General features: G+C 42.4%; 1 protein-coding gene and 1 long non-coding RNA gene across 2 annotated transcripts; one reads left to right on the forward strand and one right to left on the reverse strand.

The window, feature by feature from the left end:
• On the reverse strand, positions 1-24,778 carry LOC114800540 (RNA-binding motif, single-stranded-interacting protein 2-like). Its single transcript, XM_028998035.1, has 14 exons — positions 24,570-24,778; positions 13,893-14,059; positions 5,770-5,828; positions 5,398-5,489; positions 3,138-3,295; positions 2,890-2,969; positions 2,693-2,802; positions 2,406-2,449; positions 2,126-2,219; positions 1,718-1,768; positions 1,493-1,603; positions 1,322-1,402; positions 1,064-1,148; positions 1-973 (listed from the first exon to the last, which is right to left on the reverse strand). Exons 1-13 carry the CDS (start codon positions 24,639-24,641, stop codon positions 1,071-1,073), a joined length of 1,197 nt encoding a protein of 398 aa, XP_028853868.1. The 5' UTR covers positions 24,642-24,778; the 3' UTR covers positions 1-973; positions 1,064-1,070.
• Positions 9,390-11,093, forward strand: LOC114800541 (uncharacterized). The gene is made up of 3 exons (XR_003751402.1): positions 9,390-9,429; positions 9,541-9,637; positions 9,982-11,093. It is a non-coding gene; the product is annotated as an uncharacterized LOC114800541 (long non-coding RNA).
• Positions 24,779-24,896: the final 118 nt, after the last annotated feature.

The raw sequence follows: 24,896 nt of genomic DNA on the forward strand, positions 1-24,896 counted from the left end.
TTCAGGAGAGTTAATATTTCACATAAAATTAAACTAGACTTTTATATTTTAAGAAGAGAACACACTTGCATGTTCTAGTGCATGTGAAACTGTTTGTGTTCCATTTGTTTTTCTAGGCACTACTTCCTTTCTAAAAGGACACTGTATAGTGCATATAATACAGAGAAACATGCTCTTTTTTTCTCTAAAATTTCAAATCATCTCAGATTAAATGCCTGATTTATCATTTTAAATTCTTAAAATCTCTTAAATTACACATTTCACAAAATACATAATGTTAGCATTAGATTATTTTGGATGCATCATTTTAGCCCTGCAAAAAAATAAATAATTAATGATTGTCCAATGCTCTTTATATTAGGCGTGGCCTCGACGTTTGAAAATGGAATTGATCAACTCTGAGAAGTAGCTTTAAATGGTTTAGCATCGACTAGGACCTACATAAAAAATGTCAAGACAACTCAGGACAAATATGACAATTAAAATGCATTATTTTGAGTTTCTGTACAAAAATATCTTACGGCTGCTGAAAAAAAAGAAACAAAACTAGAAAATAAATGTTTTGCATATAATACAAAAAAATAAAAGACACATTGTGTTGTTACGTTTATTTCCTTATCTCATTCTGGTAATCCAGAATTTTTTTTAAAAATAAGAATTTGTTATTACGTGCATAAAAAATAATGCTCTGTGTCTTTCTCAGAATCAATATTTGTGTTGTTTTTGTTTGTTGTTTGTATTCACTTATCTTCTGCGCTATGACGACAAAAACAACCAAAGCTCCTTTGCTGAAACCCACCTTTGGTTGCGTTGCTCTAATGCTCATTGAAAGATGAGTGTTTCCTTTCTTTTTTCCCCCAAAGACTTATTTCTTCTGTCATCTGTGTTTGTGTCAAGTACGGCTTGCCTGTGGAGAATTGCTGGCCTCCAAGAGACGTTCTGTGTTTTTGACTCTAACATGAACCACCCGGCCCTGAAGCAGAAGAGCAAGAATTGTTTCTTAAATTATACAGTAATTGTTGTACTGGCCACTAGATCAAAACCACAAGGAAGTCAGCAACACCTTAGTTTCACTTGGTGTGTTGGTACGAGTAGTTTGTGTGTTCTGTGGGTGTTTCCATAGCAACCTGTTGTTGTCCACCATTTTCCTGTAAATCCACAAGATTAATAACAGTAAATATATATTTTTTCAATTAAATGCAATTACACTTTCCATAAAGGATTTCTGTTCCCTAATAATCAAGCAGTTGACTGCATGATGTCTAAGATTGCATGATGTCTCTTCATACATCTGAGTGACAAATCCTCTTTCCTGTCTTACCTCTACAGCAACACTAGAGGGAGGCACTGGGGTGTACTGTGGGATGTAGGTCCCTTGCATAGCTGTGTTAGCAGGCATGTACTGTTAAAGAAAAGGAATCAAATAATGAGAAAAATACAAAAGAAGTATTAGGAAAAATAATGTTTTTTGTTTTTTTTTTAATATACAGACCGTGCCTGTGCTGCCAAGGGACAGGTGACTGAGCTGCTGAGTGAGTGGACCCATCATTGAGGTGGGCTGGATGGACATTGGGTGATCCATTGCTTGAGTCAGTACTGTTCCCTGTGAAGATGGTGAGAGAGATACACATGATGAAGGCAGGGATTAAAAAATAAGAGCAAACTTGAAATGAAGTCAAACATGATGCGTTGTATCTCTCACTGAAAACCGACTCACTGCTGGCTGCATGAGGTACGACTGGTGATGCATCCAGGAGGGACTGTGCATCTGCATACAGAACATAAGCATTTACATAGTTTTCATTTCTTCATCTATTGTCATATGTGACTCCTTCTCTTTTCAAAATGTCCTTAAGAGATCTTGATTACCTAAATAAGCAAGCTGTTAATTAAAATTAATTATACAGATTAAAGTTAACATGATTTAAATAGATGTAAAATGTTAATATGTATGTATTCATATATGAGATCTGATTTAGGAATAACCCCAAATAATGGTTTAGGGATAATGCTTAGGCTTAGAATACTAGTATTGCATATATTAGATATTAATATACAACCATTTAAGTGTGTGTGTGTGTGTGTGTGTGTGTGTGTGTGTGTGTGTGTGTGTGTGTTCTCTAACCTGGTAGGATGAGACAGGGGAGTGCATGTAGGGAGAAAGTGAGTTCTGAGCAATCATGCGATTTGGGGCAATACTGTAGGGAGGGGAGTAAAACCTGAAAACACAGAAAACAAATAAAAAAATCACTGATGTGCTCATTACACAAAGTAGCTTGGTTGTATTTCTCACGAAAAACAGATCAATTTTGCAATAATATTGCAAATTCACCCCCAAAACGCAAAGATAAATGCCCAGTGTTGTGCAATACTACAGATAGGTTGTTATGTCACAAAAAACTCACCCGTTCTGTAAGGCTATTGGGTCATAAGTCAGTGTCATTCCCCCCTGCAGACAAAGAGTCATTCATGTTCACAGAGAACAACAGACAATTCACAAATTCATTTTAAACATAACATGCTGATAAACTGCAAATCCACAAGAAATGAAGATAAACATACTATGGATATAAGAGTGGAATAGAGCTTAATAATAACCTTCACAAAGGATGTCATACAGAAACAATGGGCCAAGTACTTGATTTCAACAAAACATTTTGCCGGCATTGATCTCCCCCCGTGGCTCTCTCACCGTTTCTCCTTCTCTGCCCCAGGGTCGTCCATTCTGTAGGTATTTCCCCTGGTTCTGTCGCTTTTTCTGCCCCCCATCGGCAAACTTACACAGCAAAGGCTCCGTGGGCACTGAAAAGGAGAACGTTGACAACATACTGTATACGTTCAAGCAAATATTGTAATGTATACATATTAACACACATATTAACGACCAACCTGGCACTCCCGGTGGTATTTTGATATATTTTCCATTAAAATGTTGTATAATAGCCTCACATTTCTCTGTGGACTCCATTCTGAAAGTAAACAGGAATTTCCATGAACAAGAACATCAATTTATAAATATTTAGCATCCTAGTTAATGTCTTCTGCAAAAGTGTCTAAACTGTATTCATTAGGCTATTAAGAATTGCACAAATATTGCATAATTGGCCATTATCTGTGGCCCGTCGCCCTTTCCTCACCTGGCAAAGCCGACGCCACGGCTGGTACCATTGGCATCTCGGAGAATGCGAGTAGAGATGACCTGGCCGAACGATTTCAGCATCCCCTCCAACTCCTGCTCATCCATGGACACGGGCAGGTTAGAGATGTACAGGTTAGTGGGGTCCTGCTCCTGTTGCTGAGCGAGAGGGAGACAGGGCACGTATGAGAGAAAATCTCACAGTGCTCCGATAGCAAATTAGCAAAGCTAGGATAGTTCAGCATATGAGCAATACCGTTCATTATGCACAGACACACACACACACACACAGGGCACTGTTCTAAAAATGGCACTAGGTGGGGCTTGTTTGTCAGTCTAAGGTCAGAGGCATCCTTAGGATTTACGTGAACAGATCTTTGTAGCTATCGGTACCTTGAAGAAGATTAACCACCATTTTTCCTGTTGTATAATTGATTCTGTCACCCAGAGCACAATCTGTAATGATGTCTGCGTGCGTGTTAGTGACACGCACTGGATGAAATCACTCAGAAAGAGGAAGAAGCGCGTGTGAGAGCGGTCAGTCCCCAGCCATCAAGGAGCCGGTTTCTAAACTGATACATCGGTCTGGTGTATAAGGGGCATTTCCATACTGCAATTTAAACTCCTAGTTTTACCAGCAATTTATGGAACAGTATATAGATATTTCTCTCAAATTCCTCACTGACTCATTAACAAAAGAGTGTAAGAGTCAGCAAATGCCACCCCGCCCAAAAGGCCATTGCCATTCTCCTCATATCCTTTCTATTGTTCCACTTTTTTTTTTTTTTTTTGCTAATTTCGTCTCTTCTCCTCCATTCTCACTCTTTCTCTTTTCCTGGTTGAGTCAGTCTGTTGATCTGCCAATTACATCCAGTTCTCTATGGGTCTTTCTTTGAAACGTTTCTCTCTCACCGGCATGAAAAGACACAAGTGGCGGACGTGTGCTGCATTGTGTTGGGTTACAGAGTGCAGCTGAGGTAGACATTTTATCCTGGGCTCAGATTTCGGCAGGGAGCGAGGACAGAGGGCTGCGTGGAATCAAACCACTGCGGCAACCTTCCAGGAAGGTGCAGAGCGCCGAGATGTCAGAGCGCTCTTCAGATCGGTGTTAAATGTTGCTGTCAAGTACGTTCACGCTGAGCCCATTCTGTCTGTTCCAAACCTCTGCATTTGTGTGCCTTCCTGGTTTCTTCCCGTGTGAAAAATTTATTTTGCTATTATAATATACAGCATTTTTTAATTATTTACAGAATTGTTTGTTTTACTTTTTTTTTTTACATCTACATAACATGACCGTAGACTAAAATTTCAAAATCATTTCATACAAGTTAATACAATATTAATATAGATTCTAGTATCAGCTACTTTTTACCTGTCCTACCTAAACATCATAGTTTACAGATAAATTTAGAAAATTTAAGTAGGGGGAACTGTCCATGTAATATAATCATGTACTGCGTGGGTGTCTGTAACACAGAAGTAGCTTAAAAGGGATCTTTATCTAAAGAGTACAGAAGAAGCAGACCCTTTCATCATACACACACCCACATTCACTAACACACACACACACACACACACACACACACACATCCATACAAGATATTATATGAGGAATGTCACCACAGCACACCAGCTCTTATCTAAGCTGTAGCTGTGCCCGGCATGCTTACGTCTATCTACACTGTGCTTCCAAGTGCTTTGGATAGAAATATTGTATAACCATAACCTTTTACCCTTGTTGGTGTGTGTTTGTATGTGTGTGTGTGTGTGTGTGTGTGTGTGTGTGTGTGTTCCAACCATTAGCTAACTAAAGCAAATAGCTCTGATCATAAACATGGAGTTTATCTTGCAATGATGCCAAAACAGCCCATTGGGTCTAATCAGGACAAGCTAAGAATAACCTCAAGAGCTGTGTGTGTGTGTGTGTGTGTGTGTGTGTAATGCCTAGTTATGTTCAAAACAATAGAAGGAGTTTCACTGATTACAGACTTTCATTTCCTCAGGAGAACAACTGAAGCGGCTCTTACGGAGCACAAGCGACATAGAATGAACTCTGTGATGAGGTTCGAACACGTCTAAAGCCGACTGGTGCTGAATGAAGTATTTTGTAAAGGGAGAGGAACTCTGCTTTGGGAGCGGCTGTGTACAAAAAAAGGATGTAAAGGAAAGAATATACCCTTTAGAGGAATGTGGCAGATGGCTGAAGTGAACTACAGGGTTGATCAGATATTCTGTGTTGTGTGCAACTGAAATGTTTCTACCTTGGCCATCTGCGCTTGGACTCCACTGGCTTTCAGGGCCGTCACCGCTTTCTGTGCCGCTGCTGGGCTGTCAAAGTCAACAAAGCCATAGCCTGCACACAAAAACAAACACATGCATGTTAGTACAACATATCCACACATGAACTGCTTTAGAATAGTGCTGGCCCAAAAGACACACAAACACACACACACACACATTAAAATATATATGTGTCGTCATACCACGATGAATTCATTAAAATAACATGACACATTGCCAACAATATATATACACACACACACACACACTTATTTATTTATTTAAATAATCCATAGACATTTTAGTGTTTGTGCATCTGTGTGCTCAGTTGAAGACTACTAGTGACCTCTCACCTTTGCACTTGTTGGTGGTTTTGTCCAAAATGGCCTTTGTGGACACTATCTTCCCGTATCTATAAAACAAAGTCAACAACAAACAGCCATGAGTACAACCACAACACCTTCCATACTCAAGCAGACCAGTCACACCGTTTTTCCCTTTCACAGGCAAACACGCACATGCAATTACCAGAAGACCACACACACACACACACACACACACACACCAACACACACAGGCCTAAGTGAGTTTATTTAATGCAATCTGCAGCAGAGCAGAATGCAGCCAAAAATACCGCGCCCGTCCCCGCCCACCATTTGTACAGTAACCAGGCTTCTCTGGCGCTGTTTATGCTGTGGGTGAGACATTGCCTCAGGGGACAAAGACAATTTGTTCCGGTCCTTTCCTTTCCCCACCTGTCTGGCTGGGTGTCTGCCTCCTCTCTGGCACATCCTGACTACCAAACAACAGCTAGTGCTGTGATCGAACACTCCTCTGCAGAGCTCAAAACCTCAGAACATATCGAATGCCCTACCATTCCTTTGGCATTAGGTCAAAAGGCAAGGCTCATATAATAAAATGATCTATAATAAATAATAATAATTACTGATTCAAGAACATATCTGAACTGACCATTGCTAATGACTGCTGTAAATGCACCAAAAACACAGAGAGGATTTTCAGTCTGCCAATCTGGAATTATAATTCAGTATAAATGGATCACTGCTACAGATCCCTGAATAGAACAGCACTAGAATTTATTGGATATACATTTTTTTTGTTTACATTATGTAACATTATAGCAATATTACTGTATTTCTGTAATGACGAAAAGAGCAAAAAAAGGTAGCGCTGAATATTACACCAAGGCAGTGAGAGAATTATTCTTAAGTCCTGATCCGTGCGCTCTTTTACGCTTTCTGTCTCTCAGTGAGTTGTACTGTAGTGAACTCTGGCTCAGTGACGTGTTGTGTTGCTTCAGTGACAGCAGGGCATGCCATGTGTAACTCGATCCCACACCCCTCCTCCAACCTCTCTTTTTCCTACTCTCACTCCCTCCCATTGCCTCCAGTCTTCTCTTTTCCATTAGACACGGCTCTCTCTTTCTCCAACGCTCTCTCTCCCACTTCCTCTCCTCTGGGTCCTAGTGCCTCATTTTTTTTTAAAACCATCTTTCCAATCATGCTTGATTATTCATTTAAAACCCACTGTGAGCTATCACTACTGATCCTGAGTCAGCGACTGAGAAGCAAATCGCCTGGCAAAGCTTCGGCACGCTTCACTTCAGCTGCCTATGGCACTGCGCACTCTCGTCATGCTTCCACGGCACGCAGGCAAATGAATGCACGGCTTCACTCGCTTATGGCCCACTGCGTTCACCACTGACCCTGGTTTCTGGGTCCTACTGTCCCAGCTCAACCCAGGCACGCTGGGACACACTTCACACTGACTTCCTTTGTCTTCCATTGATGTGTGCAGTTAATTCCACAAGAACATACAGCTCTTGTTTGAATGTGTGGCAGTTCCATGCAGCCAGAGTGCACTTATTTAGCAGTGGGACAAAATTTTTCCTTGTTGGTAGCTTGTAACCAATTTTGCTAGGCTAGTGCACACATAAACTAATGTGTTTCAGAATATAAAGGGGAGTTGATATCCATCATCCACGTTAAACGAATTTTTTTATTTGTCTCGTACACAGTCATACAGTATGATATGCAGTGAAATGCTTGTAGCTTGCATTAAAAGAGAGTATCAAGATAGAGGGGAAATCATTTAAGACTCATTTAAGACCATTTGAGTGAAATGCAAAAAAAAAGATAGCACGGCCTACACAGAAAAACACTCTTGTCTCTTGTCTGATGAAGTTTAGTCAAATGAGTATTACTTTAATTCAACACACATCTTTTTTTTTGTAATGATCTGGCCATGAAATGGAAATGGAATTTTGAATGTTGGCACCAAATGGCTCAAAATACTCGCCACATCCACCATACAGCACTTCCAAAAACCTTGGATGAGACAGATATGGGTGGGGGAGATAAAGTATTGGCACAAACAAAGAGAAAGCGGCAGCTTACGCCAAAGGAACAAAATCAGTGAAAGGCGTATGTAGGGCTGCGCCGTATAAACTGTACGCAATATAAATTTGGCCAACGGGAGAGATTTTCATTATACTGGCCTACTGCAGAAATATCCGGTCCTCGCGAAAATTACAAAGTCGCATTACCTGCGCGAAACCAAGCCTACTTGCAGCACAAGCCATTAGTTTTGGTCAAGAGCACAGAGCGCACGGGCAGGGTTCCTGTGGATTTTTAAATATTTCTGAATTCAAGTTTTAAAAGAAATAAAATAAGGCCTTTAGTATCTTTAAAAATGACTAGTTATCCTTAAACCTAAAGTTATGGTTTAGGCCATAGCTTGGTGGCTTTTTTATGGTACCGATTGGGTACTGACAATGTGCATGGAAATGGCCATGGTGCCCTGTGCAAAAAAAGTTATTATGATTTTGAAAATCACTAAATTAAATCTTGGAATCCTGGAGGGACAGCAAGATAAAATATAAACAAGCATTGTGTCAGTAAAATATTTTCTGACAAACTTTACAGCTGAATATATAAAAATGTTAAAACATTTTGTGTAATCACTCATATCATACAAGTACCTGGTATTTCACTGGCCTTATGGGTGTGACAGAAAGAGCATTTTCAGTAGAATTGTTTTATCTGCTATACGGCTATGCTATATGTCGTATTTGTAAGTGATGCATCAGCTGCAGGGCTTTTGCTATGGACATGTTACCCTTTCAAAAACAGTCACATTTCATTATCAAGTCTATGGTCTAAGGTTAATTTATATCACAATATGAATTTTATGCATATTGCACAGCCCTAGGGGTATGTTAGAAGCACAGTCATGAGGAGTGTGCATGACCTATAATATAAATGAACACGATGTGCTCATAAAGAGAAAGACAGAGAAAGGCAGAGAGGAATGTGTGTGTCAGGATATGTGTGTTTGTTTTAGAGGAGGTGACCTCATACAAGCAGCTAGCATCGGACAAGCTTTGGGTTGGGTACCAAACTTCGGTACTTTGTGGTATTGGATGAAAAACCATAAAAAAAATCTAATTATCTTTCAGTGCTAATTTCAGATACCCAATGTATTTGATGTCTTTCTGCTTTGCACTCAGACACCATGCTCAGACCAAAATACATGCCCAGAAAACTGTCTTGCATTGCGGATGTCCAGACTACAACGACAATTGAGAGTGCAGAAGTTATAATTTCACCAGGTCATGTTTGTGTGAGTGCATTATAGGGCTGTAATGGTACATGTATTCATACCCAACCATCATGGTACAGGGGTCATGATTCAGTACATGCAGTCATACACAATTCATGCCACCAAATACACACACAAAAAATTCTAAGGGACTTAAGACAAGCAAGAACCAATAGGAAAGAGAGCAAGAGAATGTGTGTGTGTGTGTGTGTGTGTGTGTGTGTGTGTGTGTGTGTGTGTGAGAGAGAGAGAGAGAGAGAGAGAGAGACATAGAGAGTGTGAAGGTCCTATTATAGTACTGCAAGCTTCCTGTTTAACAGTGCGAAGGTCAAACTGTGGACAGTCCCAGTCTCTCCTCTTTCAAAAGGCTATCTGCTGTGATGCAGGAAAGGGTGTGTTTGCATGTCTTCATGGATTACAGGACCATTCCGCTGGTCCCTCAAGCACTGTAGTGATGGTTTTTTTTGAGCATGTATTAACTTTTGTGACACTCTTATATACAGAAGCTTTAATTCCCTGAGCAACAACAGCGAAAGCCATCCACCACCAAGGAAGTTAATATTCTCAATGTTCAAGTGGAAACTAGCTAATTTTCTCCAGGTAAGATTTCTTTATATATAAGCAATTTTTTTGGCTAAGATTAAATATCATTTCAGTTGCAAAACAGCAGACAGGTTTTGCATTTTATGAAAATTCCAATCCTGTCTATATAAATCCTGTCTATTTTTGTCATGTTTCAAATTTCAACTTGTTTTTTGTCCAGCTGTTTACCAATTCTGTAACTGTTCATCAAGTTCTAATCATTAAATAAATTCCAATCTTTAATGCAGCACCCACACAATGACTACTCTACTCCCAAACATACAAGGTGAAGGTTTACAGTTTCCATAAGAAATTTACATGCACTGATTGGAGCCAAATCTTCATTGTAATACTTGCATTAGAGTCGAGTGTCTGCAAACCACAGATGAAGCTGAAACACACAGACACACACCCCCACCCATACCCTGCAGTTGGCCCCTGATGGAAACCAGTATGGGGCCTGCGCAAGGAGTTCTCTCGCAGTACTGACTTCAATCCAGCTGTTGGCTGAGATTTCACATGTGAACAAGCCACTATCAAGGTAACAGGAACCATAAAAGTCAAACCTGTGATTCCATTCTCGTGAACATCACAGATATTACTGGAAAATGCTGGATGCTTTTTCTTTTAAATCATCACAGAAGGCTCTTATTCTCCTACTAGCTTCCCTGGATTCTGAATGCTGATGGCTGTTAGGGTTTTTCCACACACTAAATGTGTCATGGCAGACATGGCTGTGCTCGTCATTGTGGAAATGCAGAATCAGCAGCGTACGAATCAAGAGATCCTTCACTTAACACAGACACACACACACACACACACAAGCACTGAAGCTCTCAACTACCAGAATTTCCATATTCCACTCGGCCTGGAATTACTTCCGGTCATTTCCAAGGCATCTCACCTATCCTACCTTCACCCGCCGCTGACCCTCACCGCTCTGTACTGCCACAAACAGCACGCCTGAGTCTGAAGGCAGCAGGGGATTTTTTTAATGAACCAGAGAAAACAAGATCAGTCTTGGCATGCAGGGGCTGAACCAGTTCTTTGTCTTGTTAAGTCCATAGAATGGAGGCAGGAAACTCTGGGAAAGTGTAATCGAGAGATGATGAGCTTTCAGCTTGCAGACGAATAGCACACCTATTCACTGTGTAGTGCGCCCGCATAATTAATTGCATATTAAACAATTTCACAGTTCACGCCCCTGCAGTGGGATTAAATGTGTCCACAATTACTTTAAATAAAGTGGTCTATTAGGTCATCTCAACGTTCCCTCTGAAACATGAAAAAGGAGGTGGAGGAATTTAGTATAAACACAATCTCTAAACCTTTTCATTCAAGAGGCGTATTTTTTTAGTTACCTCAGTATTTTGTTGTATCACGATTGCAACCCGATTACCATCCCACTAAATTCTGCACAGCCTTGAACTTTTTGTCCCAACCCGCAACCTTTCATAATTTGATAATCATTGTGTTTCATGAGTCATAAGTCATTAGTTTCATTCACATGTTTGTGTTTTACATTCATTTATTGCTGATGGACACGATGGCAAATTTGTTTTTTAAGAAATAACTTCCCATGTGAGCTAAGGAGCTATGATGAAATGTCAAATAAAACTAAATAAAACAATGGATGTTATGTCACACTGTGTAATACAACTCACTAATTTAAAGTAGCTTAATGTTAGTGCAATAAAAAAGAACCCACTGCACCACACACTGTTGAAATTACAGCCCTACCCTTTCTGGTGATGTGTAATTCATCCAGAACATGATCTTTTATGATGTTTTCATAAACAGCATTTAAAATGGGAGAAGCCAATGACTGACGGCTCTCAAACATGCTACTTCCTCATTCTGGATGATTTACATCTGCATCTGTCTGTCAATATGTCATGCTAATGCACAAACAACATTGAAGACTGCGTTTCTTTCTGGGGATGCATTTGACCTTTCAGAAGAGAACAAGCCCCATGCTTAGGGCATAGCACCAGTTTGAAAATAGTACTCATCAGATTACCTGCAGACACCAATATCAGTGAAAATATTGCCATGCAGTAGGGGTGGGCAATACATTTAATGGAGATGTGAACCTTCACTGGTCTCACGATTCAATTCAATTACGATTGTCAATGTCTCGATTATTGACGCATAACGATGCATTCCACAAGTGTTTCTACATTACGTCACATGATTTTTCCAAGGTCTTGTTGTGGACACTTTGATTTGCTCCAACAAGCACAAAACTGCCTGGTTCAGATGTCAGTGGCGTCAGGTGGGCGCGGACTGAACACAGACCGTACCTCTGCTCATTGGCGCAAATCTAAAGCCACTTTCAGAACGAACAAACAGCGAACCGAGTTCAACACACCAATCTTGCCGCAAGGCTCAGCGCAAAAAAATGTGTGCTTTTCTAAACTCCCGATAAAACAATAATGTCGTGTTGAAGATCTATGGACACTCTGATAAGATCAGCTTTTCCGCAAAAAAAAGTGTCAAGGCGCGCAACACACTTAAACTTTGACCGCAGTGCACGCACGAGGCTGCCGAGTGTCACGCCGCGCGAAACTCCTAGCCGGAGCAGCGCTATACTCAGATCAGGTAGCTACAGTCACTACCGGCACTACTTGATGCAGAATCGTCCATGTCTGCATCGCAATGCATAGATTACAAGATTCATTTCAACACCCCTAATATTCAATATACTCAATCTAGCGCTGAGTATATTCAGCACATGCAGTCTGCAACCGGCTAACAGCAGACAGAAGCCCACAGAGAGGTGGAAGTGGCCCTGCAATCAGAATGTTGCCGGTTCGAATTCCGATCTGCCAAGGTGCCACAGAGCAAAAGCCCCGTCCCCGCACATGGCTCCCCGGTCGCCTGTCATGGCTGCCCACTGCTCACTCAGGGTGGTAGTATCCTAGTGGGTAACACACTCGCCTATGAACCAGAAGTCCCGGGTTCAAATCTCACTTACTACCATTGTGTCCCTGAGCAAGACACTTAACCCTAAGTTGCTACAGGGGGGACTGTCCCTGTAACTATTGATTGTAAGTCGCTCTGGATAAGGGCGTCTGATAAATGCCATAAATGTAAATGATGATGGGTTAAATGCAGAGGACACATTTCATTGTGTCACCGTGTGCTGTGCTGCAGTGTTTCACAATGACATTCACCTCACTTTCACTTAAAATCTATACCACTTTCCCGGTTCTGCGGTGTCATAAAGGTCCTCCCCAGACCGGAAAGACATGAACTAACTTAAAAATATCCAAATGTTATTTTTAGGCCAAATCACCCAGCACAACCATACAGCCAAACATTTCAAATTTACTGCCATTTTCTTGAAAACTAGTCTAAATGAAAATGCCCGGCCAGCAGATTTAACTCATGTAAAGCTATGATAGGGAATGGTTTTATGGTTGTTTAGGAGGGATATTGTGCCGGGAGACCTGTCACGGTGTTTATAAAGTAAAATGTACTGTCCTGTTATGAAAGGAGCTGCACTGTCTCAACTGGCTCCCTCTTTCTGTTCCGAGAAGGTTACATCAGGACATTCGGTGAAGATTTACCCCTCCACGGCCCCCTTTCTCCCACTCCATCAAACTTTAAGTTTCTCATACTCAAATACCGCCTTTCTTTCTTTCTTTTCTCCCTTCTCTCTTTCTTTGGCTGTTTTCCATCCTTAGCAAAATGATCTTTGTTTCATACATGTTGCTCTTCCCTCTATTTTCTCTCTCTGTCCTTTGTTTTATTTCCCACGTTTCTTTTTTCCTTTTTCTAATCCACTGTACTCTTTGTGCTGAGGTCTGTCTTATCTGCGTTATCTACTGTGCCTGGAGATTTTGTATAAATATTTTCCCATCAATTCTCCTCAGCGCAGCAAATCACATCCTGGCCACAGATGATGTGAGCCGTAACTGATTTACTACCATTTAACGGCGGTGTTTCATTCAGTGTAAAGGTTACTGGAGTGAACAGGCACACAGGCAAACACACACACACTCCGCACAGGAATGTACTGTACTCTACAGCGGAGTGACATTTCTAAAGCACACATAGAAACCCGTCCAGGCCAGTGAACTCGTACAAAGGCCACTGCCATGGCTGCACTGCTGACTCAAGCGCACTCTTTCTAGCTTTAAAGGATGGCCAATGTGGTCATGCTTATAGTCAATGAGCACTGTTTCCTTTAAAAAATGATTTAAAAAAGAAATAGTCGCACAGATTTCCACTAGGTCCACTAGCTGCCAACGAAGCAAGGTTGACTCACGGCTGACAGAGCTTGACCAGGTCCTGGTCAGTGGTGCCCGGATGGAGGCCACGGATGTAAAGATTCGTCTTGCTCAGCTGTTCCCCTCCCCCAGTGCTGCTGGTGCTGCTGCTGTTGGTGTTGGGACTGGGGGGCGCCATCTGGTGGCTGGAGGACACATAAGCCTGCTGTGGACAGAAGGGGGAAACAAATAGTCAAATTCACATCTGAATTTTCTCCAGAGGCTTATGTTTAAAAACCCTACCAGCACTGTTTTCCTCAGTAACAATCATAAGCCTAAGTTCCAGCCATGTGAGTGTAATAACATTGTAATAACAGCTGTAATAGTTCTAATAAAGCCCAGGCATACCTTGGCTCATGATCCAACCAACAATGAGTATACAGCATTATAACAGAATAATATTTTTAGTAAAAACAGTGTTGTTAATTATCGATTTGAGTCTTACCAAGCTCAAACCAACCAAGCACTAACCACTATCATTATTATGCAACCTCTGTGCTCTCTGGGCCATATGAAGTATGCCGACCTTGCATGCTGCTTACACATCAACAGAACGCCCATAGCCTGCCATCAGCATCAGCTGTTCTACTGAAGTGCTGACGGAACAAGGGAACACGTTAACGCACAATGGCCACCTATGACACGTCTCTGAATCTACTCTTATCAAATGCATGGAACAACCAATGCCAGTTAGAACATATGTGACAACCACTTTCAGTCAATAACTCATATCAGAAACAGAGAAAAGAAACACACTAGCACGAGCTGCTCACGCCAGCAAACTCTTGGTCATGCAAACTAATCAGCTGATTCACAACGTGGTTTTATTATCGTGGTTCTTTATGCAAGTGGGCACAACTTGTGTTCTGGGACTCCCCAAAGTTTATTTACTTGCTATGTTTTTTAAGTCACCTGAAGCACTTTTATTTTACAGAATGTGTAATATTGTGAAATAGTTACATGGTTTACAAAGGCAAACTGTACATAATCACATAGTTTTTAGGTTAAAAATTATGTTTATAATAGAAAACATGGAATTCAGAAGATTAAAATGAAAAAAAAACTAACTTAGGAAAAAATAAAATGGATTTCATAGGGCCCTAGATAACATGTGAGCATGTTTAGTTTGTTAGTGGACCTGGACATGTTAGCTAATGGCACAAAGAACAAGTTAATATATAAAAGTGGTTGTTTTGGCACATTATTCATGATTCTGGGCTAAAACAATCTGGCATCTGGCAACATTGTTTGCTACGTATTAAGCATGTGATGTCTTGACAGAAGCAGACTTACATCATTCAGAATAAGGAAGTAGGGCGCATGAGAGGATGCACGAGAGCCCTGTTTCTCCCATTTTAAACTTTGTAAAATCACCATTAGTTAGTTCAGTAGTGGGCAATGGCTAATAGCTTCTCCTCTTCACGATTAAGATAACCAGCCAGTGGTCTTTTTCTGTTTTCCTGAGGACGTATTGTGCTCAGAACAGTTAAAAATGTCCCACAGCACATACTAAAATAAAAGTCATTGTCCCATCTGTACAGTCTAGCTGAGTACGAGTTTCGCTAAATCCACATACAGAGTTCGCTTTCTGTGCTCCTGAGCAATGGTTGGTGAAATGCTGACCGACAACCAACAATGGCCTCTTTGAAGAATGGCCCTCCGCCCTGGCTGGACAACCTGCTGCTGCTCCCAAACACAGGCCACTTTCCGCTATTGATGCAGTGACATTAGAGGTGATGAGTATTAGAGGAACAAAAAGGGACCTTCAGGGTGGCAGTAAGTTCTCGCTAACATTAGCCGATTCCTGGCTCTGCTTTCACTTCCTCTCCATTCATGCACAAAGTATGCACTTAAGACTTCCTTTGTCTGGACCTAATGTTCATGGACATTACAACATGTTGGTCGCTTGAATCTTTCAAAACTTCATCTAGCATAAATAGGCACAACAGCCGAATGAAATTCTAGTGATGATCTTAGTGGTGCTGGGTGGAGGAGAAATCTCTCCTCTGCCAAGTTCAGGAAAACTGAGTGCAATTGGGAACTTTGCTAAGCTGCATCCAGGGGAAATGATGAGAGCGCTGGAACGATTTAAAGAGACCCACCCAAATTTACATCAACTCTTCCTCTCCATGTTTGCCCGTGACATGGATTTTCCTCTCGCAAAAACACGGTAACACGGTCAACCATCTTTAAAGCTAAACTAGCTTGAAGAATTGAACGTACTGAAATACATTTCTAATTTTAAATTAAGTTCTTTTCAAAATTTTGGTTCTTGTAATAACATTTTAGAAAAAACTAAAACTGCACATCCTTATACACACACACAAATATTTTATTGTGTTGTAAACTATAAAAAGAAAAAAAAGAGACTTATTGGGGTTGAAATTTCACCCAGCAGACCATCAAGCATCAATTGTAAATAAATAAAGACATTAAACCCATCCCACTGGCTTGGTGATCACCGCCATGCCCGTGCCCTGCTTCCACGTTTGCTCCAAGAGCAATTCAGGCCAAAGGTAGAAGAAATATCCAATTAGAGCAGGCGGTGCGGATCAGGCTTCAAGGAGACAATGGGCAAATTTGTTCAGGGCCACTGGGGTCACAGATCACACCCTCTGTATTTTCACGATTCCCTGGCAGGGGGCCAAGGGCTATGGGGACCCAACAGAGAAAGAATTCAATCTCGCTAATTACATCCCCATCCAAAAAAAAGGGCACTCCAGCCCCCCATTTTATAAGGGCCTGGGAACACCCCCCCCTTGACCCACTTGCATAAGGTTGCAGCCCCCTTTATTTCCACCCCCCCCCCGGCTCCCCTTCAAACTCATCTGGGGAGGTTTAATCTCCTCTTCCTCCGACAGACGTCTGGTGTGAAAAGATGATCTGTGTTTGGTCACAGCAGTGGACACGATAGGCATGCAGCGCGAAAATGAACACAAAAGGTGGGCGGAAGTGTACACACACACAACTCTCTCTACCAGTACACGCGCAAACAAAAGAAAACACACACTCTACAGCCTGGAATACTGTTGAGAAACTGCATTTTTTTGCAAATATAGAGACAAATCATCACACTGACCCTCCACACCAAACACAGGCTCACATATTGACCCAATGGCGGGGAGAAGTGCCACAATGACACAGTCTGCCATGTGCCCCTGGGCCCAGCTCCAACCACCCCTGCCCTCAAAACACACATTCTGTCGCGCAGTAATAGCAATACTGTTGTTAATTTACAAGATCTTTTTTCACACATGAAATAAATGTGCTACTAAATACGTGATGTTTTAAATGGCCATCACATAGATTATCAATAGATACTACTGATAATCAAAGCATGTCATGCTGAGCTCGTCAGATGGAAGCACAGTAATGACAGACTCCTCAGATTGTCCTTATTGTTAAGACGTCTACTTGTAAAACTACTCTAGGCAGTGGTGGCCTAGTGGTTAAGGAAGCGGCCCCGTAATCAGGAGGTGCCACTGAGCAAAGTCACCGTCCCCACACGCTGCTCCCCGGGCGCCCGTCATGCCTGCCCACTGCTCACCAAGGGTGATGGTTAAAAGCAGAGGACAAATTTCACTGTGTGCACCGGGTGCTGTGCTGCTTCACTTTAACTAATCTATTTATTCACAGAGTTCTTTTCACGTGTTTGTTTTTACTAAGTAAAATCAAACCAATATTTTACTGAATGAATATTTGTTTGTGTGGCTTATTAAGGTTGTTGTGTTTTTTCCTCTTTTGATTGATTTTCTGTTCTTCCACATTAACGGTCCAATGTGCACTCCGCAATCTGTTTTTACTTCTGTGCATTTCATTGTTTACATGTATCAATTCAAATAACATCTTCATCCCTATTTATGTCATTATTCCCCAGTTTCGCCAGTATTGCGGAATGGTCGTTCACACGTCCAATCAACACATCTGCTCTCGCGCACACACAAGCTCGCACACCCGCTGCAGGCAAACAGAAACCGACCTTTTTGGTAACTACATATTCCTTTGCCATTTTTGCCTGGAGGAGCATGAAGACTAACAAAAAGCATGACAACATGAAGGATGTTGCTCAACTGAAAACCGTGGAATCATTTTAGTTGTCATGTTCTGACGACTGAGAGCTGGAACTTGCTCCCCCCCCCCATAGCAGCTGCACTAGGCTGCAAGTTTTTTTTTAGATTTTGTTATATGTTATTAAATACAAAATGCATGCTTAAAACAACGTGGTATAAAAATGCAGGATCTTAATTAGATGGGTATAAGTAATAAAAGTCATCACACAGTAACAATGACTGATTGCAACTTTGGTCAAATTCCATAAATCCCCTGGTTGTCAGACTAAGGTCTTCATCCCGGGCTCGTGTGCCCGCACGTCACCGGCGTAATCGCGAGGAGCTGCATGGCGCTGCCATGGGTGCCGCGTTGCGCTCGGTGCAGAGAAGCAGGACATCCTATTACTGTCAGATCGAGATTCTTATCAGCCCGGGCTTTTCACGAGCGCAGCCACATTCCTGCCAAGTGACGGGCGACAGTCGGGCCCGGCCCAGACTCGTCCCTGCGCCCTCTCACCGCCCATTTACCTGCCCGTAAAGCAGCGTCTGTACAGTTAGCTGCGGTGACTGCGTGTCTGTGTGAACAGATTAGCTAAACGGGCGTCGGAATGCTTCAGCATCCACGCGGACGCAGACACGCTTCCACCCCAACAATGGAGCCATTGGTACCAGAGAGGGGAACATCAGATACCCTTTGGTCATCTCTGTCATCTAAAGCAAACTGCCAGGCGGCCGTTGCCAGAAGGGTGTCTGGTTTCTGCGGAGTGTTATCCAGCCGCGCACTTCCTGATCCCACCCCGAGTTCTCCCCACCCCACACTTGGCACGGGTAACGGGGCCGCGCTTTACACTGATGGCTATACAGAACAAGAGGGACCTGGAGTGCCAAGACCACTTTGTGGGTCATGGCCAGATAACCTCGGCTGGCCTCCTATAGATGAACTCATATATCAGGCTGACAATTAATCAGAAAGATACAGGACTGAAGTGCTGCATTTAAAATGCATAATAATTACATTACCTCTAGATGGCATGACACATGCAGTGCTATATAAGATGCATTGCGTGAGGAGCGTTTGGTAGTGTCACATGCGATCAGAATTCTTCAATTAAAGAGCTGCGTGCCTTGGTAGCAGCCATGATCCCAGGATGTCTACAGCAGAGATCACCGATGGCCCCATTAAAAAGGGCTTTCAAATTGTGGAAAACAGAAGGAAATGGAGGAGATGTGATGACAGAAGCGGATCTTAATCATCCAGAATTAGGAAGTATGGTGTGGGAAAGATCTCCGTTATCATCACTGACTGCACCCGCTTCAAACTTTCTCTTTAAAATGAACATTACAGTTCCTCTTTTGGGTGTGAAAAATAATTAGACACCAACAAAAAGGGCTGGGTGGGAAGATAGCTTCTCCCTGAATACCTCTGTGAATCCTCAAGTCACACTTTTGGTTACACTCTCTACATAGCGCCACACAGCCCAGCCCTCATCTTTCACAGGGCATGAAATTCCGCCCTGCGAGTATCCCACACAGTTTTAGTTATTCCAGTGCAGTCTGCACTCATAATGCACGTCTGCCTTGTATTTCTGCAGATTGCACAAACATATTGCAGATATATTCTAAAATATATAAAATATATAGCATGCTCTGTAAATAAAGGTCTAGGTTAAAATGTCCATTCAACGGACAAGACGAATGCAAACTATTTAATTCAATCACTGTACACTATTTTATTACCTTCTCCATCTTAACCCATGCACCACATATTATGCTTTACATACGAAGCTAATTGACTTAATGAAGCAATTCAAAACCAAAAGCGAGAGACAGCGGAGAAGGACCTGAGAGCACCTGAGACAGAAAGCTGAGACAACCGGCTGAACTGTTGTCAGCAGTGTGGGTGAAATCTCTATTCAATTTACACTGAAAAGAATTTGACATCTAATACTGTAATGAGATCCAGGATCACAATCCACAGACTACAGGAGATTTTTGTGAACATGTGATAAAACTAACATACGTCTATCTAACCGTTACGGTTATTCTTTTCATTATTAAAATCATTTGGAGCAACTGAATGAGTTTTGGCTGCGTTCGGCGTCCCAGCATTACTTTTGTGTTTGAAAAAAACCACACTAGAATGATCAGCGTCATCATGTGATTGTTACCGTAACCAAAACAATCACTTTCATCAAATAATTGTTGCCTCCAGAGCCAAAACCACAAGCAATCTCTCGCCATTTCTTACATTTCAGAGACATATAACTGAATATGTTTCTTGGCCAAACGGAGTATATTGTTCGCACGACACCAAACACAAAGGCGAGAACACATGCCAAACAATAACCATCCCAATCTGCAGTCTGGACCTGTAGTCTGCGGTCGCCAATCTGGAACATCTCGCAACATATTTTATTCAGGTTCTCGCTGGAAAAAGATGGAATTCCAAGGCGTCAAAATGAATGGAATTCTGGAAATCTCGCCGCGCGTTGGGGAGAGGGCTGAGAACGCGTTAGAGCTGGTTTCCATTAGCGGGGCCGTCTGACGGCTCTTCAGAACGCAGCGATGACATTCTCTGTTCTCTGACCTTCAGCTACATTCACAAACAAATGCGGCAAAAACCAATGGCCACATTAAACAGCTGAATTGGACTGAACTGCTCAATTACAGGGAAATTAAATGACTTCCAATCAAACCTACTAAACATATGTCCTGAACTATGGCCACTTCATGACAAAATTATTGTCCTTTGAACGTAGTAAGGGAGTCATAATGTCACAGGGTTCGGGGGGGGGGGGGGGGGGGGTGGTCCTGTATTTTCATGTGCATCTGTGTGATGTAGTTTCAAAGGCACCGAGGTAACCCAAAACCCTGTGCCATCTGGTTCTATAATCACCTCTCGGGCACAAAGAGGCTTTATTCATCCCTCAGCCAATGTTTATTTTGTGTTCTCCCTTTTATTTACCTTCATGGCACAGGTATGGGAACAGGGAAGAATGGGGGTAGGGAGGTAGAGAAGAGAGATGGGAAGATATGCAAGGAATTCTCCACACATGAACTTGACCTCTGCGTGAACTGTCCCTCTCTGCCACCACCAAACGTCCAAACAACCAGTGCCGGAGAAAGACGCAAAGGCGCGCCTTGCAAGTGTCCCAGCATTGCCACGGGGGGCAATGCCACGTGAGGTTGTGTAATAAACGAACAAGCAAACAAAAAAAAACTTTTAAATCTCTCCAAAGCAGGGGGCTTTTGCTCTGATGGAAGCATTTCACTCTCTTGACTTCTCTAGACCACCTTAAGTGAGACAACGGGGACGGATTCCAACGGTCCTAAAGTTCATTCGTGTCAAAGACCGTCTCATGAAACGACTTTTGATGATGACAATGGTGAACAAAGCAGTGGTTAAGGTAAAAAGTGGCATAGTTTGCTTTCTCCTGCTCCAAAAAATACTAAATGTGTTTCTTGCGTTGGACTTTTTGAAAAGGGCTCCATTTTAGTCTCCAAACTTTTTTTAGTGTCCAAACTTTTGGCTGGTAGTTTAAAATCCCGGTTTTAACCTGGCACCACTAAAATTAAAATAGTACTTTTCACGGTTATTCGGTACAGTAATCTTTTAAGAGATATTATAAAAATTGTGTATCTGTCAGTACCACAACCGCCTGTAATGAGAAGACATTAGTCACGCCAGCAGTTAAATACTTTTAATAAGTGAGTATTCGGGAAACAGCGTGGGACTTCGTAAAAACAATTTTAGGCTACATCCCAGAGAGGTAACTTGAACCTTCCTAGAGGGCTTCCAGGAAATCCACAAAAATGGGGAAAGATCCTATGACTTGGTGAAACAAATATTTAGCTTTTTGGCTCTCCATGTTTGGCACAGTTCTAACATGGCTCTTGAGCCCCTGCGCAATGTTAACGTTACAGAGGTGGTAACATAAGAAAATAACATTAACAAAGCAAGATCTTGCTATCCAGACTAACAAAAAAAAAAAATCGAAAATGTTAACATCAGCGTCCTCTTTGCCGTTCCGCATCTGTGCCAAGAACAGCTGCTGGTCCTTAGTAGGTAAAGAATGACGGGAGAGAAAATGGCCTGAAAAAACCACGATACGTGTAGTAAAATAAGTGTTAGTCATCGGTTTTAAGACAGTTCTGCGTGTGTACATACATTTTCAGCATATACGAATGTGCAGAGTATGCAGAAGGCCCATTGCAAACAAGATGGAACTACCCACTCAATGTTTGCGTTACGGGGAAAAAAAAAAAAAAAAAAAAAAAACGACAGGCAAACATTTAAAACGCATACAAACGTTAATAAGCACCGTACAATTCTACAGCACCCCGTGGCTGGTGTGAACGTGACGTCGCCGGGGGTCTTTGAGGAGGAGGAGCACGCGCGGTGCTCGGTCTGAGAGGCGTACAGCAGGCTTTTAGAGAAGTGGCAGCCCGCCAGTCGTGGTATCTAGCGTAGGGTACGGTTCAGGCCGGGCTGCAGCTTAAAGGATATGGACGTGGCCTCTGGCCTTCCAGTTCGCAACAAATCCCTCAGGTGACAGGGAACCTGAGGGCAGGGACAAAGCGGCAGCACACAAACATTTGGAGAGTGTTTTTGTCACCGAATGCTCTTTGTGTACCGCAAGGGAAAAGGCTCACGGGGTGTGTTTGCACGCCTTTTTTCTTTGGAGAAAGCCTGCTGAGAGAAACTATGAGGTTTGATATGAGGTTTCGAGCAAGTGGCCAGCGCATTGTGTTCCAGTTAAATGTTACTGGAAGGGTGCTCAATATGTTGATATTGGGTTATTTCTTTAGTGCTCTCTGTGATGCAAATACTGCATTTTTACCACAGTATCTGATATTACAGCATTTCTCAGACGCCCTTATTCAGAGCGACTTACCATCAATAGTTACAGGGACAGTCGTCCCCGTCCCCCCGGAGACACTCAGGGTTCAGTGTCTTGCTCAGGGACTCAATGGTAGTAAGTGGTGTTTTGAAATGAAGCATAATGTTATGTCTAACTGTGACTTCAGCATTATAATCTATTTATGATACAGTAACAACATATACCACACATATATTATACTGGTTTGATGTTTATGTGTATTATAATTATTAAACTACATTTTTGTTACACTCATATTATTGATAAGATCTCATTTTGAGTAAACTAGAGTAAGAGTTATATATAAGTTAGAACACAATGAAGGAGACAGATATGTACATATATTTCAGTGTGTTTCTTCTGACACTAACTTCAATCACAGCTTTCCAAGTGTTTATCCGTGACGACCAGTCGCGGTCACACCCGCACACCGTCATTTGTCGCCGACGTCCGTCGCCTGTGACGCAACCGCAGCGAAACACACGCCCTTGCACGCAAGCAAAGGCAGGCACACACACACACACACACTCTTTGGCCCTGAAGCGATCCTAATGACAATGTACACACTGCCAGCAACAACACACTGTTGCACAACGAGGTCGGTCAAGAGACTAAGAGAAATAGAGAGAGGAGACCCCGCAAATAACATTTCACAAATAAATTAGGTGTATTACCCATACCCAATTAACACCAATTAACATCATGAAGACTAATTACTTTGCCAAGTAATTAATTAATAGCAGTTACCAAATTCACTCTGTAAAAATGTGTCATTTTTAAAGTAATTTAAGTAATTTAACTTTGGTAAATATATTTATATATGGGCATGTGTGTATGGACATACGACAACTTTACAAAGTTCCAGTAGGCAAATTGTAATTTAAAAGTATAAAAACGGCAGCGTTTGGTTTAATGAGACTAGTTTGACTTGCAAAAAAAAACAAAAAAAAAAACGATAGAGATCAGACGCGTCGCGTTACGTAAAACTATCGCTGCATTTAATCCCAAATCATGTTTGATGTTGTCGTTTCCCCCGCTCTCGTTCTCCCTAAAAAAATGGTTAATCTGGCATCCAGCGGCGTCCCGGCCCTTCACGACGCCGGAGTCGGGGCTTCGAGGGGTGGGGCGTCCTTCTCTCGTTCATCAAAAATGGAAGAGAGAGGGAGAAAGAGAAGGAGGAGAAGGAGGAGGAAAAAAAAAAAAAAAAAAACTTCCACCAACTATCGCCGATTGGTCTTAAAAAAAAAAAGAGAGAAAGAAGAAATATTCACGGACCAACGTTTCACACCGAGAGACCCCCCCCCGCGCTGTATTGATCGATAAGCCGTGTTAATCGATAACATCCCGATATTCCACATCGCTCTCTCTCTCTCGCTCGCTCGCTCGCTCGCACGCGATTTTTCCAAGTTCTTCCCGGCACTTATCGCTCGCGGAATTCCATTTAGCACACAAAAGGAAGCCACGTTCGACTCCAGAATCGAACTTCCTCGAGAGAAAAAAAAACACCCACCACCAACAACAACATAATTTTATAATCTTTTCTTTCCGAACGGCGCGCCGCTGCGGGGCTGCAGCACACGGAGTACGAATGTTCTCCGCCAACAACTTGTGTGTGTGTGTGTGTGTGCGTGTGTGTGTGTGTGTGTGTGTGTGTCGGTTCTTTTTTTTTTTTTTCAAGGACACTGCAGCTCACTGTCACGCGTTAAAAGCGCGTTTCGGACCCGAGAGCTCCGCGGTTCCGCGTTACCTTCTTGCCGTTCCTGCTGTTGTAGCCGCTGTACGGGTTGATTCCTGTCCTCGGCGGCACGGAGAGCAGCATTTTCCCTCTCAGCGCGTACGTCCGGAGCGGCGAGCACTGCCAAGGCTGACGGCTGACGTCAGCTCGGGAAGTTAAGCCCGGAGTCAGAGGGGGAGCGAGTCGAGTCCCGCCGCCGCCAGGGCTGCTGCTGCCGCCGCCGAGAGGAGAGGAGCGGAGAGCGGCTGGAGGCCCCGCGGAGCGCCCGGGTCCTAGCGCCCGCCGGACCCGTTCCACACATTATAAAGTGTTTAGGACACAGCATTTTTTTTTTTTTTT

This window comes from Denticeps clupeoides, chromosome 12 (genome assembly GCF_900700375.1).
Source record: "Denticeps clupeoides chromosome 12, fDenClu1.1, whole genome shotgun sequence".
Classification (NCBI taxonomy): domain Eukaryota; kingdom Metazoa; phylum Chordata; class Actinopteri; order Clupeiformes; family Denticipitidae; genus Denticeps; species Denticeps clupeoides.